This window comes from Coenobita brevimanus, chromosome 30, assembly GCF_032717465.1.
Source record: "Coenobita brevimanus isolate Jiangsu-jjx chromosome 30, ASM3271746v2, whole genome shotgun sequence".
NCBI lineage: Eukaryota > Metazoa > Arthropoda > Malacostraca > Decapoda > Coenobitidae > Coenobita > Coenobita brevimanus.
In genome coordinates, this window is record NC_136983.1 from 874684 (window position 1) to 891115 (window position 16432).

Here is a 16432-nt window from a genome sequence, read left to right on the forward strand (position 1 = left end):
TTTCCTCCTTCTTACTTTGCCTTCTTCCTCTCCTCCTCTCTCTCCCTCACATCCAGCTCACCCAGCCCCAGGGCAGCGTTGTACCCCTGCATCAGCGCCAGGATCGACTTCAGAACAGCGACGGGCAGCAGGACGTAAACAAAACCCCTCCAGAGTCCCAGCCCTCCCAGCACCTGCGGCCCCTCGTAGAAGTGCAGGAGGTATAGGGAGGCGTAGAAGAGCTCATTGCCAGCACACATGAAGAATAGTACAGGTCGGGAGCTGGGAAAGAGGTGATGGTGGTAGTGGTGGTGGTAGAGTTGTGGTAGTAATAGTACAGTAACAGTAGTGGAAATAATAATAATAATAAATAATAATAATATTACTAACATTAACAGTCAAATGATGGCATATTACATACAGCAGACCTGCATATAGCACGGTTCTGGTTTGCACTAATGGTGATTTCCATGGCAACCTAACCCACAGCCTGCATCAATCAGTGTGGTTAATCCCCGTTGGCACAGCAAAATTATTACTGGAGGGAGCCCCTACACACCACTTAATGTTCCTGTGTGGTGATGAATGCCACCATGGCCACCAAAGAGGGGCCTTGATGCCCAGCCTCAGCCCTGGGTGGGTTAGAGGCACTTTAGTCCCCTCCTCTAGCCCCTCAGTCTCAGATTCCCCCCCAGCCACCTAAATAACACTTCTCACTTTTCATGGTGAGTACACCCTGTACAGAAGTGTGTACATTAAATAATCCTTTATTTGCCCAGTGGTGTTTGAACTGGGTATATGTGTAAATAGTGCGTAGCTGCTCAGGAGGGAGTGAAGATTTTCCAGGGGGGTCAGAGGGGGACTTTGGGCAAAAGGGACATTTGCCAGACCCATTTGCCCTTATACCATGGGTGTCAGTGTACCATCTGTGTGGTGTTTATTTGTGTGGTGATATGACCACACCCATTAACTGTGCTCCTTGGTGAGGCACTGTACTGTAGTGTACACTGGCCCTTTGGGTATGTGGCCGGGTCATGTGCCCAGCTCAGGGAAGATGGACGCCCCTGCCCTGCATAGTCCCAGGAATGCTGTACAGTACTACGGTACTGTAGTGTACATTGTACAGTGGTACATTTTGACTCTTAGGGTATGCGGCCGGGTCATGTGGCCGGCTCAGGGAAGATGGACGCCCCTGCCCTGCATAGTCCCGGGTCACCCTTGGGTAGGGTGTAGCACCAGTTGGCCAACATTAAGGTGGTAGATGTATGGTTACCATCATCCTGGCAGGTATGGTACTACTATGTGAGTGACATGGTAGCTGGCATTGCAAAACACTCCCAGGTGGGGAACTCAACCACATTTAACAACTAGACGTGGATTTGCCAAAGTAAACGATTATAGTCATGAAGAAGTGCTATGAAAAGGTTATAGAGCCATAGCAATGTGATTACAGGTACAAATGATAAAAACTGAGCCAAGTTAAAGTGAAAGTAGTTTACCTGTAGTAGAGGCGCAGGATTGGGTTGGCGTTGGCCTCCTGTCCCTTGTGACTTGTGCGGCCTGCCATGACTGTGCTGTGAGGGGAGACGACGAAGATTAGTGTGTGTGTGTGTGTGTGTGTGTGTGTGTGTGGTGAAAATACTAATATCAGTCATTTATTTGTGTTTTGTTTCAGTTCTTTCCCTTTTTTGTAAGTGAATATGGTGTGTGTGTGTGTGTGTGTGTGTGTGTGTGTGTGTGTGTGTGTGTGTGTGTGTGTGTGTGTGTGTGTGTGTGTGTGTAAAAGTAAGCAAGTATGTATGTTTGTATATATGTATGTAACTATTTATCTATGTATGCCCACTGAAACTACAGATCACTTGGTATACGATCCACATTACTCAAGCGTTCAAAACATTACAAAACCAAACAAAACGCCTGTGACACAAACGTGTGGAGGTGAAGCCAGTGACAGGAGATATCAATGGTGGACGAGAGCTGGAAGAGAAACATATACTGCGGGTAGAAGTGCGCCAGGGTGACTAGTAAACACATGGTCCCACAGCGATCCGTCAGCATGTCCAGCATGGCCCCGAATTTTGTCCCTGCATGAGAGAGAAAGATAGAGGGGGGTTAGAGAGACGAGGGGAGGGTAAGGGGGTACTGTGCGTGAGAGAGAGAGAGAGAGAGAGGAGGGGAAGGGGGTATTAAATGGGAGGGAGAAGGGGGGAGTGAAGAGGGAGTAAGAGAGGTGTATGAAAGAAGATGGAAAGGAAGGGGATTGGGATGGGATGATGTGAGGAGAGAGAGAGAGAGAGAGAGGAAAGGGTTATAAAATGGGAGAAAGAATGGAGGAATGAGAGAAAGGGGAAAAGAGAAAGAGTAAGAAAAGAAGAGAGAGGATTGTCCCTGTGGGTGAGAGAAAGGAATCAGAGAGAGGAGGAGGAGAAGGGAAGAGCTTATACACTGGGAGGAAGAGAGAAAGAAAGAGAGGTATATGAGAGACGAGAGGGGTGTAAGTTGGGGGGAGGGCAGCAAAATGGCAGAGGACAGGGTGACATGGAGGTGATTTGCTTGTGGCCACCTGTTATGGGATTAAGGCATCTGGCTATAGATAGACAGGTATGTAGGTAGACAGACAGGTAGATGAATAGAAAAACAGGTAGACAGACAGACAGACAGACAGATATATACAGTGAAAGGAGTACAGCAAACCATAAAATGTAATTGACATTTTTAATTCAAGATATTCGTCCCTCCTCATGAAAGACCCTAAGACGTTAAATAATAATCCTATCTATCAGTCTATCTATCTGTCTATAGCCCAATGCCCTAATAATAATCCATCTATAACAATTTCAAAACAAAGAATATTTTACAAACTACTTATTTTTTACAGAAGAGGAACAGATAAAAAAAATAAAAAATCCATACACCAGATTAGATATAGTTACAAAGGAGGAAATATGGTGAGAAAATTATACTACTACTACTGTTGCTACTACTTCTACTATTACTACTACTATTGTTATAATGTGAGAGACAGAGAGAGAGAGAGAATGTAGGAGGTATGGGTGAGATCGTAAGAGGCCGACCGATGGATGGAAGCCTTAGCAGTACGAAGGGTCAATACATGTAACATATTCCCTCTCTCTCTCTCTCTCTCTCTGACCATTTATAACTACAGTACCTACCTACCTAACTGATTATTTGCCTCTCTCTCTCTCTCTCTCTCCCTCACCATTTATAACTACAGTACCTACCTACCTAACTGATTATTTGCCTCTCTCTCTCTCTCTCTCTCTGACCATTTATAACTACAGTACCTACCTACCCATCTGTCTGTTTATTTGCCTCTCTCTCTCTCTCTGACCATTTATAACTACAGTACCTACCTACCCATCTGTCTGTTTATTTGCCTCTCTCTCTCTCTCACCCTGGTTCAGCATCCTAGCAGCGTGGCCGTCAAAAGCGTCCAGGAAGCCGGATAATATATAGGCAGAGGCGGCCATCGCAGGGCTGGTGGGCATGTAGTAGAACGAGATCAGCGCCAGGATGATGCGCCCATACCCTGAAAGAATAATAATAATAATAATAATAATAATGATGATAATAATAATAATGATAACAGTAGTAATAATAATAATAATGATAATGACAGTAGTAATAATAATGACAGAAAGAGAGAGAGAGAGAAAGCATGTAGTGATGTGGTTGATGTGGCAGTATTCTTTCTCAATTGGTACTCAGTCCGTCCACCACCACACGTGCACCGCTCGTCATAATTTATCAATAATTACGGTAAATTACTGCATAAATCTCCATAACCCATCATTAGGAGGGAATCATCATTAGCAGGGCTCACAACCTACTGATTATTATTATTATTATTACTACTATTACTCTCTTACTATTTTTCATGATAGGTGGTGGTCATCATCATCATCCACTCACTGGATGTAGTGCTGCCTGCTTCCTCCTTCACCTTTATCATTCTCTTTTCTGTGTCTCTACTTTCTTCCAATTTCTCACGATTATCCACTCACTTGATGTAGTGCTGCCTATTTCTTCCTTCACCTTTATCATTCTTTTTCTGTGTCTGTCCTCCTCTCTTCCTATTTCTCACCATCATCCACACACTTGATGTAGTGCTGCCTACTTCTTCTTTCACCTTATTCTTTTTGTGTCTGTCCTCCTCTCTTCCTATTTCTCCCATCTTTCCTGTCACTTTTTATTACTCTTCTTTCCTTTTCAGGTGGCTTTACATTGAGTGACAAGCCTAATGGTTTCCTGTAAGCCAGGAAACCATTTACAACACTGGGTGGTAACCATATAACCAACCCATACGTGTTCCCTACATGTCAACAAGTGGGTTGGCGGAGGGTTAGTGCCCCTCCCCGTAAAACAACTAACTCAAAGACAAACGGCCACCCCTTACTGGATTATGGCGTCTGGCTATGGAGAGAGAGATTACTATTATTTTATTATCATTATTAATCATTATTATTGTGTCTCCAGGCTGATTTAGACCTGGACTCAGTGAACTACAGGATGAACTACCTCCTGCAGCAGTCCTCCATTCAGGGGACAGGGAGCTAAGGGACCTTTATACAGCCAGGCAGTAGAGCTACCCAGTTATATCAGTGCCACCACGTGAAGGCAGCCCACACCTGGACAGGCAGATAGAGATGTCAAACCTACAGTATAAAGGTGGGTCATCACTGAGTAGGGACACAAATGTTTTATGGTTATATTATTAAGGCCACTCCTCACAGGAAGTGGTGGCAGACTATATACATCATCTTCATCACCATCCTCCACCTCATTACCATCATCTTCATCCTGCTCCTCCTCCTCCTCCTCATCTTCATCATCATCCTTCTCCTCCTCATCATCATCATCATCATCCTTCTCCTCATCATCATCATCATCATCACCACCACCATCATCCTATTCCTCCTCATTATCATCATCATCATCACCCTCATCATTGTCCTCCTTCTCATCATCATCATCATCACTGTCCTTCTCCTCATCACCATCATTCTCCTTCTCATCATCATCATAATCACTGTCCTCCTTCTCATCATCAGTCTGCTTCTCCTCCTCATCATCATCATCATCCTCATCCAGCTGCCTTCTCCTCCTCCTTGTCATCATCACCCTCATCACTGTCCTCCTCCTGATCATCAATGTCCTCCTTCTGATCCTCAACTATGTCCTCCAAATCCTCATCACCATCATCCTGCTTCTCCTCCTCATCTTCATCATCACTATCCTCATCCTTATCACTGTCCCCTTTCTCATGATCATCACCACCCTCCTGCTCCTCTTCCTGCCTCTTTTCCACCTGCAAGTAGGGATTAGGTCTCATATTCTTGTATTAAGGAGGCTCCCTAACACCTCTTCTTTAGTGAATTATTTTTGGATACAGCTGGTTAATTAAATTTGTATGTTATTTTTGCTGACTATGGTGGTATTGGAGAGATTTAAATGAGACAGAAGAGGATAGTGAGGAGTAATAAGCAAAATAAATAACTCAGGAAGAGGTGTTTGGGAGCTTCCTTAACCCCTTGGCTGCACATGGCATTCTGGAAATACTGATTGGTAGACTGTGTCGTCCAATCAGGTAGAGCCACGTGAAATATTGTGAACTTTTTGGCCATTTTTCACGCCTACTGCATGCGTATGCTTGATTAGCGGGTTGCGAATTGTCTGTGTGGAGTGTACACTTTGGTTAAAATGTTATCATGTTTGTTAGGTACGGTATAGCCAGGCGGGTCAGAACACTTGGTGAAAACATAAACTTTTTAACTGGTTTCCCCGTAACATGGACATAGGAAATGTTTAAGGTTACCACAGCCTTGGGGTTAACTGAGAAGAATATGGTCTGAAGGCATTTGGCTATAGATAAGATATGTACTGTAGATAGTGCTTCAGTGATGGGTAGTACAGTAGGTAAGCATGTGATGATAAAGACTGTCAGTGTATATTGGTGGGTCCTTACTGAATAGGGACAGAAACTGAGTTCTTAAGGTCAGGCTACCACTTACAGGATGCAGTGTCAGGCAAAATGCATAGTGCTCTGATAGCAAGAGTTCCAATATTATGGCAATGTGTCAGTGAATCCTTACTGAATAGGGACAACACGCTTAAAGAACCTGTTATCTCCCCACCCCTCACAGGATGCTGCATCAGGTAATAAGGGGAACTTCAGGACATCATTATCGATCAGACACTTATGGGAAAGGCGAGGGGAGGGGCCAGGTAAAACAGGGCTCTATATTTGATTCCAACTGTCTTTTCTCACCAATGAGGTTAGGGACGAAGAGGAATATGTTCTCCGCCATCTTCTCTCTCTTACGCGGCCTCTGTTGCGTCACGGGAGTTGGGGCAAGAGGATTTTAGGCCGTGAATGCGCTCTACCTTCTTTGGCCTCCGAGTTGCCACTTTGGGTTTGTTTGTTGTTATTCGGGGTCAGGGTTGCCATTTCCAGCGCCACGAGTACCGCTAACTTTGCTAGAGAAACGTTAGAATGTTGTTGAATATGTCTCTGGAAAATCGCAAGCATACAAAACCTCTTGAACATCGCCATTGCAGTGAAAAGCCTGGTAGAGTATAGCTTGAGTTCGTATTACCAGACTTTAAACATTGACGTTAAATGTTAGTTGTAGATCTAGCGGGAGAAGCTAAATACTCACCCTTTGAGAGCTGTACGGGAGGGTGTATATAAATACATTTATTATAATTTATTGGTCTGCTGGCTGTTTATAGTTTCATTATAGGCAAGAAATAGCTGTGCATTTTATGGATTTACTCGTTCCTGTTATCTTATATTGCTGGTCACTACATCTCTATACAAACATGTTCGATTCTCTTGAAGCAAAATGTGTCATGATTCTCCTTGGCCATGTTTTGTTATTGGTCACGGCAGCGGAAATACAGCATCTGCATATACGCCATTCTTTTGCTGCTTCCATTTCCCTTGTTACGTTGGATAAACGCCCATGGGCGATAGTATACGTGTAACGTAATATAGGTCGGTTATAGTAATATATCAATAAAAAAATTGTTTATTTGGGAAAAAATCGTTAGGCAAATGTAATTATTTTCGTTTAAACAACTTTGCAAGTTGATATAGAAGACGCTTGTTTAATTTAAACCAGCAAGTATAGAAATACGACTTTGAGATTCTCGTTTCAAACTGCCCGTAGACTTCGTCTTGGTAGCCGAACCGATGCAAGAGTATACCAAAGCCATCAGTAAGCTCCAAAGCCATTTATTTACGCGTCATTTATTGGTACAAATTATGGAAGTGTAATATTTTGAGGCTGGTGTTGACATTCAAGTTTGTATATAGAGGAACGCGTGCGCACAGGTGAGGTTGGTCACGTGATATCGTAACCACCAATCACGTGGCGTGCTGCCCTACCACTGCGTATCTCGTTGTATTGACGATTCCTTTAACTTTCAACAAATTTCATAATATTTCGTATTTATTACCCATTATGAGATCGAAAATTTTAAAAGACAATGTTGCTTCTAGTAAAATTCAGAATCCATATAGAAGCTTTGAAGATATCTTACCAATATTAAAATTTTTGTGAAAATTTATCGGGAATTAATTATGTATTGTAGATGTTGTAAGATTGAGGTTAAGGAGGAGTATTGGAAAAAGCGGAAGAGAAAATCTCAAAGGACGGCAACATCGCCTAGTCAAGATGGCCGCATGTCATCCCAAAGACGGAGACTCCAGTGATCCCGACAAAATAAATTCCTCCTGCCTCTCCCACCCCGTCAAGCAGCCAGCGGGAGGACGGGAAGGGAACGCTACCACCTCCAGTGCCACCTCGGAGGACATAAAGCGAAAGGGCGACAAGGTAGATATAAATAAACGCCATTGTTGTTGTAGGCGGCGACTTGGAGGAGGAGGAGTAGGGGGACGACTCAGGGCCTCGAGACACCTGGTGGAAATATTCGCAAACCTTGACACCTTGAGACTGTCTGGCCGCCCTCCCTCCAGACATTTGTGCCTCTAGGTGGGTTTGGCCTTGATCTATCCTGGGGAGGAGGTGTGACTCGCCGTGCAGAAGCCAGGGGAGGGGAAAATCCACTAAACTCTCCTCCCCTAGTCCATCCCTCCGTTCCTGCATTCATCTACGTCACCGTCTGTATTTTCCAGCCCCCCACCCCCACCCTTCCCTGCATGCTATTTCACCTAAGCATGCATCACCATCCGCCTTTCGGGCCATACTTTGCACCTTTAGTAATTCGCTAACTGTGGCGTCTTTATCGTTTTTTGATATATAAAGTTGTATGATTTTCACCCAGCCTGCCAGAGCCCCCTAGTAGGGAAGGGGTTAATGAAGCCAATATCTAACCCCTCAGGTTCAAAAATCGTCTTCTGAGCATATAAAAATCATCTGTGGATATCAGTAATGAGATTTTCAAAAAGGTGTTAGGAGTGGAGAGGTTTTGTCTGGAGAAAATTGGATAAATATTGAGTGTTCTAGATTCAGGGTTGGCAGTACAGCTGATTGGCTGGTTTCCCCACATTTAAACTGCCAGTCTGTTGAAGGCAGTTGGTGGGTAACACAGTACATTCCTTGCAGTTACCCTAAGACATTATTGAAGGACCACATGGGTATTAAGTTGCATTACCTGTTGGCCTAGGCTGTAACAAAAGTTGCCAATACATGATTTGATTTTTTTTTTTTTTTTATAGCAATATATTTTTGGGTGAAACTGCAGAGGAGACTGCATCCATAAAATATTTTTTTCTCTCTCTCTTTGACCTATAATATAATTATTATTTTGATAGCTTTGAAAAGTTACAGGAAGATGTAATTTTGAAAATATTATCAATAAAACCACCAGATTTACATGGAAACCGCATCCACCCACCATGTCATTGTTAGGCTAATTTGGCTCCAAGGTCAGTCTGTCACTAATTGTTCTTCTTTACTGACATAACCAAATCTGAGCAAACTTCAGTTCAGGCCAACTTTATTTAACCTAACCCAATTCAACCACACCTAACTTACCCCAACCTAACCTACCTGAACAATGTAAGGATGCGTGAGTTTCAGGTCCTAATCAACCCTTTGCCCTGCGTTGGCCGCCACCACTTATGTCAGCAAAACTAACTTGGTCCTCTTGAGTAACAGTTTGCAGAATTTGGGTGTCAGATTGTATAGTCTTTAGTAATGTTAATACTTCTGCAGAATCTGTGTCATAAATGAATTTACGGTTGCGAAAGGTAATTCGGTCATTAAATTTTCATTGCTTGTAAATGGGAGCTCCAGCTGTAAACTCTGCATTACCTGTAGGTGTAGGCTGTTGCAAAAGTCTGCTTCATGATAGTTTTATTTTTATATCTCTCTGTCTATTGCCAGATGCCTCAATCCTGTAAGGGGTGGGCACAAACAAGTAGCCTCCATGTTGTCCTGTCCCCCCACCATTTCACTGCCCTCCCCCCAGCTCACACCCCCCTCTCATACCTCTTCATTCCATCCCTCCATCTCATCATGGCCTTCCCCTCCCTCTCCCCTCCCCCCACCACCTCACTCACACACTCACCCCATTAGTCTCTCAGTCTCCATCCTCTCCACATTGCCAAACCACCTCAGTGTATTTCAAACACATTCTGTCACATCCACACCACAACGCTTCTTCACTTCCTTAGTTTCCGTGGTGGCATAATTTTTGTCTTTGCACAGGCAGACACATGGTATGCATTTGTGTGTGTTTGCTGAGGGTTTGTGTTATCAGTGGCAAAAACTTTTCAGCACAGTAGTCCCTCTGTTATCCAGGCGTCCATTACCCAGATGCTGTGATCCGGCTGTTGGAAACCATTATTCGTACATTTTTCCATTTTATCGGACAAAATACACTTGTCCGAGTGGAAATTATGGTCGCACGAACATTTTCACGCCTGGCTGGTCGGGAATGATCTGGTGGCGCCGCCCTGTTTGGCTTGGTAGTTCACCCAGCGTCCAGTAGAGCCCCCCTCGGCTGTTCTCAGTTCCTACGCGGCGACAGTGTAGTGACCAGCTCCTCTTGGACAGTTGTTATGGTGGCGCATGTGGTTGTTTGCTGCTTCAGGCCTTTGCTATTCCTTGCATGCCTCTTCCTAGGGTGTGTGATGATGGCCCATCCACCAAGGAAAAGGAAGAGGATGGTGATGACTCTTTAGAAGTTGAAGATCCAGGGTAAGATTGATGTGGGGGGGGGGAAACCTGATTATTGTTGTTGATGTTATTCTAGCTTACTGTACCGGTACTGTCCCATGATTTTATTCTCTTTTACCATTTTATTCCATTTTACCATTATGGTTTGTGTGCCCACTGCATTTTTCTTGTGTAACCATTTTTTTCATGTTTTCATGTCACAGCAGAGTACAGGCAGCCTTCCACATTTGCAGGGGTTGGGACACAGACCCCCATGAATGTGGAATTTCCGCGAATGTTCGCTGTGCCCTCCTGTAAATGCCTGTACAGCCGCAAATCCCCCCATGTGAGCAAGTGTGCACCTACTGTACCTAATAAACCATATGTGGGACCTGAAAGTTGCATAAAATATCACAGATAGTAACAGACCAACTGTATAAAAAAGTTTAATAACATATAAGTTTTGATTGGGTATGGCTGTACTAAGTTAGGGTAAATATGTACCTGATGACATCCACAGACTCCCACAACTGAGTGCGTCTCACACGCATCCAGTGAGTGTGGGTAAGTCATCAGCTGCCTGTTTACCCCAGCTTCCTGTAAACATACCCATTACATTCAGAGTTAACTCACCATTGTCCCTGAAGTTTTGGCGGATGAACTCTGATGACTTGTGGTGCAACACTTTGTGGCCGTGAACAGAATCTTGGCTCCTCAGAGAGGCAATCAACGAATATGCGAGACCCACGAAAGCTGAATCTGCGAATGTGGAGGGCTGCATATATAGCCCTGCAGTGGTGATTGCTTGTCTGTGGTTGATGGATCTGGTTGACCATGGTAATTGCTTGGCTGTGGTTTATAGGTCTGCTTGACCAGATAGAGTAGTGCTAAACAACTAGAAAAAGTGTTGTAAGATGTACTGTAGTGGCCTTGTACACTGGCTTTCAGAGTTAGGGTATGTACAACGGGGAGACCAGGTGAGAAGTCCACTCTCTGAAGTCATTACCTGGAGATGCCTTGGGCTTTGATATGTCAGATAACCAATGGATCACTGTATTTAACACCACCTCCTTCAAAAATTAGTTATAACAGATGCATTATGTGTGTTAGGGAGAGGTTAGGGGATTTCAGGTCACTGCCATCCCTAGTTTTACTGGCCCTAGTCACTCTAGCCTTCCACCCCAGGCACACCAGCCCCCCCTGTAGATTTTAGGTCTCCTGTGTTTATACCTAAATATTATTTGTTAGTATAAACTAACCAAATTATTTAACCTAACCTAACCTAGTAAAATGATAAAATAGCCTTGTTTATAAATCCATCATAAGTTCAGTACATTTAGACATAAATTTAAAGGTTAAACTGTGGGCCGTAGTGACTTGGGCTGGAAGGAGTAGTAGGCCTGGAGTGACTTATTTCCAGGTTAGGGTTGGGTATACAGTATAGGCAGGTCTTGTTATACAAGCATCCTGTACATGAGAAACTGATGATATGAGAATCCATGAGGGTCACTGTACCTTAATGTTTTTCCCATAAATTATATACTTATATGAGTTTACTTATACGAGTTTACACCATCTCATCGTTCACTCCACTATACAAGTTTCTGCTATCCACGCACTCCAGAATCCACATGCGTCACTTGGCCTAACTGTCTTTCCCATAAGTTATGTGCTCCCTTATACGAGTTTTCTCCATCCTATTGGTCACTCTGTTATACTAGTTTTTGCTAGCCACACACTCCTCCATTAACACATCCCACTCATATAACGGGACCCGCCTGTATCTAGTTTGGTGAGCTAAGGTTAGGTTAATGCCTCGGGTCTACGGTGGAAATTATCCGTAATTTGGTGTGCACTGTGCTGTTTCATTGTATTTTTACCCTCGTTGATGACATAATCATTTTAGAAATAGACTTTGCTCAGTTAGTATTTTCTTAAAATAATTATGTTCAAAAGAAGTTCTCAGTGAAATAGGTGTGATGGTGGATGGTGGTTTTTCACAGGTTTATATAATGGATTTTGGGGCTTAAAGGTTAGGTTTATTGGCATTCCTAGTGGGTTAACATTATTGGGGGTGTGAGGGACAAAGCCTGCCAGTTGGGTTAGGTTCGGATGCACCAACAGGTCCTGTCGGCAAGGTTGTACACACTGCTGTGGGTGTGTGAAGCAGACATGTTATCATTAATAGCCTCAGCTGTTTTGTTATTTTCTCTACCTGTGGTCTGGTTTAGTTTGACAAGGTTAGGTTATTGCTGTGGGGGTCTATGGGGGCAGAGTTCCCCAGTTAGGATAGCAGTGATTAGGTTTGGATGAAATACAGTTCAGTATTTTGGGTGGTATTCAATAAAATCCACTTTAATCTATCCACCATTCTCCTGTGGAAATTCTTCTTTTCCCTGTATTAACTCCAGCCAAAACCCCTCATTGTCATGAGTGTTGATGGGGGGAGTTCAGGGAAGGGGAAGCAGGGAATCAAGTCGTTTGTGCAAGAAATGAGTGTCAGAATCAAGTAAATCACATAAAAAATTATCCACAAAACCCGTGTTTGCCCAGTAGTAAAACTGCACGGTTCCTATGTTTTATCATGCTTAGGAAGTTGCATTACCTCTTCTTTATCCATCCATCTATAACCAGACACCGTAATCCCATAAGGGGTGGCTGCCATTTCCTGCTCTCCCCCCAACTTAAGCTCCCTTCTTACATATACAGTACATCTCTCCTCCATCTCATCCTCATTCTCCCCCTCCCTCTTTTGGAAATCAGTGAAAAAATTTGAAATTTTCCACTGAAAAAATATTTGTTATGTGAGGAAATATGATTAAGTTTGCCACACGTGTTTTTTATGTGACACATTTTTCCCGTGGTTTTTATTTATTTGATTTGTACTTTTATTCTCATTTAGTTATTGATTTACAGTAGTTAATTTATTTTACAGTTCATACATTTGGCCCCACGTAACCAAACCAAATGTAGCCTAACCCAATATATCGTAACATAACAGCCAAGTAACTCAGAAAGATTACTGTATGCCATTGTCATAGCAAAACTGGGCATAACCTCCAGTCCGTCATTGTGGCAGTTTATCACTTAACAAACAAACGTATAGCAAGGCCTGACTGCATCTTGTATTACTAGCATACTGGCTGTTGTTAGGGATGGAGTGGAGAGGTATATTAGAGAGGGGTGTGAGCTGGGGGGAGGGCAGCAGAATGGCAGGGGACAGGGCAAAATGGAGGTGATTTGTTCGTTGCCACCCCTTGCAGAAATGAGGCATCTGGCAATAGATAAACAGATAGACTTGTACTTAAATAAAGTCATGAAATACACATGGATGGTATGCCGACAGATTTCAACACCTTATTGCATGAAAAAAATATTTAGGAAAGTGAAGGTTTTTGAAAATTGGATGTTGGGATTTGAGAAGTTGTACTGGAGCATTGTATGATTGTGGCCTGACTGAAATGAAACAAAAAATCGGCAAACAGATGCGGTGAAAACAGCAATTGAGGTAACGTAAACGGATATATTAAGTGTGTTCGTCAAAAAATGGGTAAATCCTTTAGATCACTGTCTGTCACAACCCCCTTCCCACACACACACACACACACACACACACACACACACACACACTCACACACTGTCTGTTGGTGTGGATGTGGAGTTACATGGAGAGACACAGACAAAGGGGGAAATAAAGGAATGTTGTGGTGTTGATGTAAGCAGGATATATTATTGGTATTCATCCAGTACATGGATTAGATCACCCTGTATATCACAAGCCCCCCTCCTGACATCCACCCATCACCGGTGTTCCTAAGTTGGTATAATTGAGTTCATCTAGAGAGGCTTGGATCAGGACATCTCCCAGCCCAACACAGTAACCAGTTTAGATTCGGTTTGGGTTGACTTACAAGTGACATATGCACAGTTTGTAGAATAATATAATAATAATAATAATCATTCATTCATCATCTAATCCTGTGTTGCCCCATGAGGTGTGTAGAAGTAAGGCACGTAGGAGAATAATAATAATACCTGTAATGATAATAATAATCCAATAATAATAATAATAGCACAGTACACATAATGTTAATGGTGCACTACACAACACCTGCAACACAAGCCCTTTATTCTCATCAGTTAAAGAAGCTCCTAACACGTTTTCCCAAGTGATTTATTTTACTTATTACACCTTACTGCCGTATTCTGTGTTATATAAATCCTACTTCACAGCACCTGCCACTTTAAAGCCTTTTTTTCTCATCAGTTAAAGAAGCTCCTAACACCTTTTCCCAAGTGATTTATTTTACTTATTACACCTTACTGCCGTATTCTGTGTTATACAAATCCTTCAGTCGTCACCATACTCTGCATAATTAACCTACAAAAGGAAATAAGGAAGGAGGGGGTTACAGCCTTAGACACACACAGGTTAAGTGATGTGAGGAACCTATGGGGCAGTTGCTTGCCTGTGGTTGACAGGTGTGCTCGATCAGATGGACCAGAATCGAGCAACAACAAGTCTGTCCATATGTCTATTCCAGACGCCTTAATCCCATAAGGGGTAGCCACAAACAAATTACCTCCATGTCACCCTGTCGCCTGCCATTTCACTGCCCTGCCCCCAGCTCTCACCCCCCTCTCTCATACATTTCTCCACTCCATCCCTGCATCTCATCCTTGGCCTCCTCCTCACTCACATACACTCTCCTTGTCAGTCTCTTGCTCTCCATTCTCTCCACAAGTCATTCAGATATATATTTAGGCAGATTAAACACATTATTGACCTTCCCCATTGCATGATAGTCCATTGTGTTCATTGCATAATTCTGTGTGGGAGTTGCGTCTCTCTCTCTCTCTCTCTCTCTCATCAAATATATATAGTTTAGATTCCATAATTCTCCATCATTAGCCAGCAGTAGTAGTTAAACTCATTTAGGTATAAATATATGCAAATTAGATAACATTTTATGAGATTCTGCAGTGCTTGGTGATCAGGATGTGTGGATTGCAGATGATGATGATGATGACAGTGATGATTGATGATGTTAATGATACGATGATGATGATGATGATGATACCGTAATTGTTGATGATGATGACAGTGACTGATGATTGACGATGATAATGAGGAGGATTGGTGATGATGATGAGGAGGAGGATTGATGATGGTGATTGTTTTTGTTGTTGTGGTATATAGTGTGCTTTTACCGTCTATAATTCAATGCTTTTCTGCTGGTAAAAGGCAAGCCAAGAGTGTGAGGGGTTGAAGGAGCATGTGGAGTTATGTAGAGGGATAGAGAAATGAGAATGTGAAGGAGCATTGTGGTGTTGATGTGGAGAGAGAGAGAGAGAGGATTTGAGGATGTGAAGGAGCATTGTGGTGTTGATGTGGAGTCACATGGAGAGACAGACAAATGAGGAAGTGAAGGAGCATTGTGGTGTTGATGTGGATGTGGAGTTACATGGAGAGACAGACAAGGGAGGAAGTGAAGGAGCATTGTGGTGTTGATGTGGAGTTTACATGGAGAGTCAGACAAATGAGGAATAATGTTGTGATGTTGATGTGGAGATATGTACAGAGAGACAGGCAAATGAGGAAGTGAAGGAGTGGTGTGGTGTTAGTGTGGATGTGGAGATATGTAGAGAGAGAGAAATGAGGAAGTGAAGGAGTGTTGTGGATGTGGAGTTACGTGGAGAGACAGACAAATGAGGAAGTGAAGGAGTGGTGTGGTGTTGTGTGGATGTGGAGTTACGTGGAGAGACAGACAAATGAGGAAGTGAAGGAGTGTTGTGGTGGTGTGTGGATGTGGAGCTGTGTAGAGAGAGAGTGAGAGAGAAATTAGGAAATGAATGACCATTGAGGTTTTGATGTGGATGTGGAGTTACATGGAGAGAGACAAACGTGGAAGTGAAGGAGCGTTGTGGTGTTGATGTGGATGTGTTTGAAAGCATTATGGGAAGTACCTTGAGATGGTTTGGCCATGTGGAAAGTGTGAGACTGACTAGGAGAGTGGGTGTGAGTTGGAGGGAGGAAGGGGGAGACCAAGGATGAGATAGGGTGGTGAGGTATATGAGTGAGAGTGGGGAAGGCGAGACCAAGGATGAGATGGAGGGATGAGGTGGTGAGGTATGTGATTGAGGGAGGTGTGAGTTGGGGAGAGGGCAGCCTGATGGTCGAGGACAAGGCGATGTGTAGGCGGTTTGTTTGTGGCCACTTGCACAGGATAAAGGAGTCTGGGGACAGGTAGATAGATAGATAGATAGATAGATAGACAGACACATTCATGATTTGCACGTTGCAT

At 43.3% G+C, this 16432-nt stretch overlaps 2 protein-coding genes across 2 annotated transcripts in view; one reads left to right on the forward strand and one right to left on the reverse strand.

Moving 5' to 3' along the window:
* Pis (phosphatidylinositol synthase) lies at nucleotides 1-6401 on the reverse strand. The gene is made up of 5 exons (XM_080268913.1): nucleotides 6269-6401; nucleotides 3395-3529; nucleotides 1910-2063; nucleotides 1479-1553; nucleotides 1-261 (listed from the first exon to the last, which is right to left on the reverse strand). Exons 1-5 carry the CDS (start codon nucleotides 6306-6308, stop codon nucleotides 12-14), a joined length of 654 nt encoding a protein of 217 aa, XP_080125039.1. The 5' UTR covers nucleotides 6309-6401; the 3' UTR covers nucleotides 1-11.
* Nucleotides 6402-7679: 1278 nt separating this feature from the next.
* LOC145395224 (uncharacterized) overlaps nucleotides 7680-16432 on the forward strand; it is a 28332-nt gene continuing 19579 nt past the window's right edge. Inside the window, exon 1 of the mRNA XM_080268912.1 lies at nucleotides 7680-7838. Coding sequence (XP_080125038.1) covers nucleotides 7680-7838 — 159 coding nt within the window. The remainder of the gene's footprint in view (nucleotides 7839-16432) is intronic.

Excerpts from the sequence above, each read along its gene's own strand:
- Pis (XM_080268913.1), bottom strand. The coding sequence starts at position 6,308 with ATGGCGGAGAACATATTCCTCTTCGTCCCTAACCTCATTG. Across the intron at positions 3,530-6,268 it reads CTTCGTCCCTAACCTCATTG|GGTATGGGCGCATCATCCTG; the intron begins GTGAGAAAAGAC and ends TTATTCTTTCAG. Across the intron at positions 1,554-1,909 it reads CACTGGCTTCACCTCCACAC|CACAGTCATGGCAGGCCGCA; the intron begins GTTTGTGTCACA and ends CTCCCCTCACAG.